Consider the following 3,444-nt stretch of genomic DNA (forward strand, 5'->3'; position numbering starts at 1 on the left):
TACATATATATATATATATATATATACCCTGAAATTGTAGTGCCTAAAATTTCATTGTAATGCTATATGATTTTATCATGTCCATATGCCAGTAATAGAAATGATTATTTTGAGATGAAAAAGAATAAGGAAATTCAAAGCTAATTTCCCTTTCCTTTCTCTAAAAGGAATGAATTAAATTCCATAATGAAATGGTGGATTCCCAACTGTTGTTCTAACGCTGAAGATTATTAGTGGATGGTTTTCGATGTTACATCTACTCTTAAAGAAATGTGTATATAAATGTGTATGTGTCTTAAAGAGAGAGAGAGAGAGAGAGAGAGAGAGAGAGAGAGAACCTGGAAAAAAATCGAGTTTCTCTTCTATTCCTGTTTCTGAGAGCCCAAAGAGAAAGCTGTTCTTTGGCAAGTGTCCATAATCGATCTCTAAATCATGATTCACGCGGTTTCAATGTTTTTGTCTTGTCGTCTCTACGTTCATTCAACGTTCATTCTCTCTCTCTCTCTCTCTCTCTCTCTCTCTCTCTCTCTCTCTCTGTGACATAAGTCTCATTTTATAATTTATACATGAAAGATCAGTTTTAATGTTGTTGCTGTTCTTGAAATATTTTATTCTAATTGTTCTTTACTTATCTTTTAGTTTTATTTCCTTATTTCCTTTCCTCACTGAGTTATTTTTTCCCTGTTGGATCCCTTGGCCTTATAGCTTAGCTAGTAATGATAATAATAATAATAATAATAATAATAATAATAATAATAATAATAATAATAATAATAATAATAATAATAACTTCTCCCTCTGAATGGATAAACAACCAAATTAAATTCCTCAAAGTGTACTGGCAAAAAAAAAAAAAAAAATAAAAAAAAAAATTTAAGCATATTCTTGACAATTTTGGAGACAATAGAAAGCTTATTTACTTCCATTCCGTATCATTAAAGTTCAATGAAACTATCATTACCCCGACTCGAAAACACAATAATATTCCGCCTGTCGTGAGAGACGGAGAAAAACAAATCAACACCAGGAAATCAGAGCTGAAATACCTGGTGATAATTGACAGTTCCTACTTCCTACCTTTAAAAGGATTTGATCACCAGACGAAAAAGATTATTTGGCCCCTACAGAAAGTCTTAAAAAGTAGTCTATGGCCTCTGAATTACAGGGAAGGCATTCCAGAAGAAGAAGAAGAAGAGGAAGAGGAAGAAGGACTATGAGGAGGTGGAGAAAGAGGTATTAGAATAATGATCTGGGTTTCGCTTCTACCGCCGGAAACAGACACAGGCTCTTAACCTCTGCGGTTTCCTGTCGAAACTCCCTATTTTTGTTTTGCCTACGCGACGTCTCTGTGTTTAACGGTCATGGCTTTTATTGTTTCGCTGTTGCTTACCTATTGATTACTTAATCATTCAGTTACCTATTAACCTATTTATACTCCCAGACATCTATTTTTTTCCGTTTTGTGAGCCATACTAAATTAAGTCTTGGAATCTTCTTAGACCGCTTTCCCTGGTATGTTTTCTTTCGTTAATGGATATTTTTCGATTCGTTTCCTGATTTCATATGATTAGTGCCTAATTATTGAATCATATCTATAGTTTATTAATCAGTTATTTATTCGCTTAAATAGTTTATCTTCTTATATGGTATGGGTTCCATTTCATGGACCGTTCACTGCTAGAAAAAAACCGTAATCTTAATCGGAAATTCTCCGTAAAGATATACTGTTCTCAAGCGTATTTCAGTAAGATACAGGCGACCGTAATTCTGTCTCACTTTGTTACTATCTTACATGGGTTGGCGATCTGAATATCACTCTTTTACGTCAATATAACCGTTTTTAAAACGGTAAAAAACCTAGAATAAATGTCAGACATTTACCGCTTTTTATATACAATTTTTTTAACCGTATAGCCAAATTAAAAGAAGAAAAACTAGCTTTCTAATCCAACCCTTTTCTTGTAACTTCAACAGCTGCTCCCAAAAGTCACATTCTTACTTGCTAGGTCGTGACGCTGGAAGCTGGGACGATTATACCGATCTCTCTTGCGAACCCAGGTTCAGCTCTGGGATGTCGTTGACCTAGCTAGAAAGTGGAGGAAAAAGACAGTTGATCGGTGGCACAGAGTAGGGTCATACTGTTGCTTATTCGTTTCAGTCTTACTGTATACAATAGGAGCTCGAGTTCTAGTTGGGTGGAAAAAATAGTTATTGGAATAATCATGATGAGGATCCTTTATGAAACCTGTAAATTTGCAGAGATCGTGTGTCTCATATGAGGGGCCTGGCAATCTAAAAGGGATAAGAATAAAAATAATCTCATCTTTAGTAGATTTTTTTTCTTTTTTTGAAAATTCGCAAATTCGGGAGACCCAGGCAATCTAAAAAAGATAGTCTAATTTTTGGCAGAATTTTTTTTATGTGATTTATATAAATCATACAGATATCTTCTTTGAATGCTGGCAGAATGCCAATAGCCTAACCGAGCTAATGCCGTAAGTGGCTGGCAAAATTCTTTTTGTAGTAAGTTAGATATAGTACAGATACCTTCTTCGAATGCAGGAAGAATACCTACAGCTTAACATACCTATGTACCGTAAGTGGCTGGACGCTGCCAACACCAAACCAAGTGATAAGTAAAATGTGCCGACTATTGGTATCGGCACTCGGGGAGAATAGTTGATTTCTACCACGCGTAGAAGGTCATTCTTCGGGCCATAAAAACCGTAATCCGTTGAGGTGGATCGTAGCCAATTCGGTGTGCCTTATTCATAAAACAAATAAGCGTTTATGTATTTTGAGAAGGGCTGATATTTAAGAAAATTGTAGGACGAGGTTGTGTTTGATGAATATAGATACAAATTGTTTGTTTTTATATCATTAGATATTCGTACTGTTACAGTTAGCACATACCATTATACATGTTAAGTCTCTCTCTCTCTCTCTCTCTCTCTCTCTCTCTCTGATGAACCTAGAAGCAAGTTGGTTTTTTGTATAATAGATAGTCTTACCGATACAGTTAGAAGATACCATTATACATGTTAAGTCTCTCTCTCTCTCTCTCTCTCTCTCTCTCTCTCTCTCTCTGCCTTTAGATGTGCATCAACGCTCATGCAGGTTCAAGCACACAAACACAAATACGGAGAGAGAGAGAGAGAGAGAGAGAGAGAGAGAGAGAGAGGTTACATACCAAATACCGCACACAGGTATTTGAGGTAGCAGGTATAATAACGTAGACTTTTTGGAGTTCAGTAGGTCAGTCACCTGATGCTACCAGCCGGTAGTTTTTATGCATCGTATAGAAAACCTGTTGATAAACAAGGATTCAACTATTAGCTTTCTACCTAAGATATATAAGGACATTATTTCAAAGGGGCATTCGAATTGAATTCAATGGAATTGATAAACAGAATTTCCTTGCTAGTGGTAAACAGGATATTGCTA

General features: G+C 35.6%; 1 protein-coding gene across 1 annotated transcript in view; it reads left to right on the plus strand.

Moving 5' to 3' along the window:
• The window catches only part of LOC137629334 (uncharacterized), a 17,914-nt gene that overhangs the window by 9,805 nt on the left and 4,665 nt on the right, over positions 1-3,444 (plus strand). The window contains exon 2 of the mRNA XM_068360590.1: positions 1,166-1,233. Coding sequence (XP_068216691.1) covers positions 1,166-1,233 — 68 coding nt within the window. The remainder of the gene's footprint in view (positions 1-1,165; positions 1,234-3,444) is intronic.

The sequence above is a fragment of the Palaemon carinicauda genome, chromosome 37, assembly GCF_036898095.1.
Source record: "Palaemon carinicauda isolate YSFRI2023 chromosome 37, ASM3689809v2, whole genome shotgun sequence".
Taxonomy (NCBI): domain Eukaryota; kingdom Metazoa; phylum Arthropoda; class Malacostraca; order Decapoda; family Palaemonidae; genus Palaemon; species Palaemon carinicauda.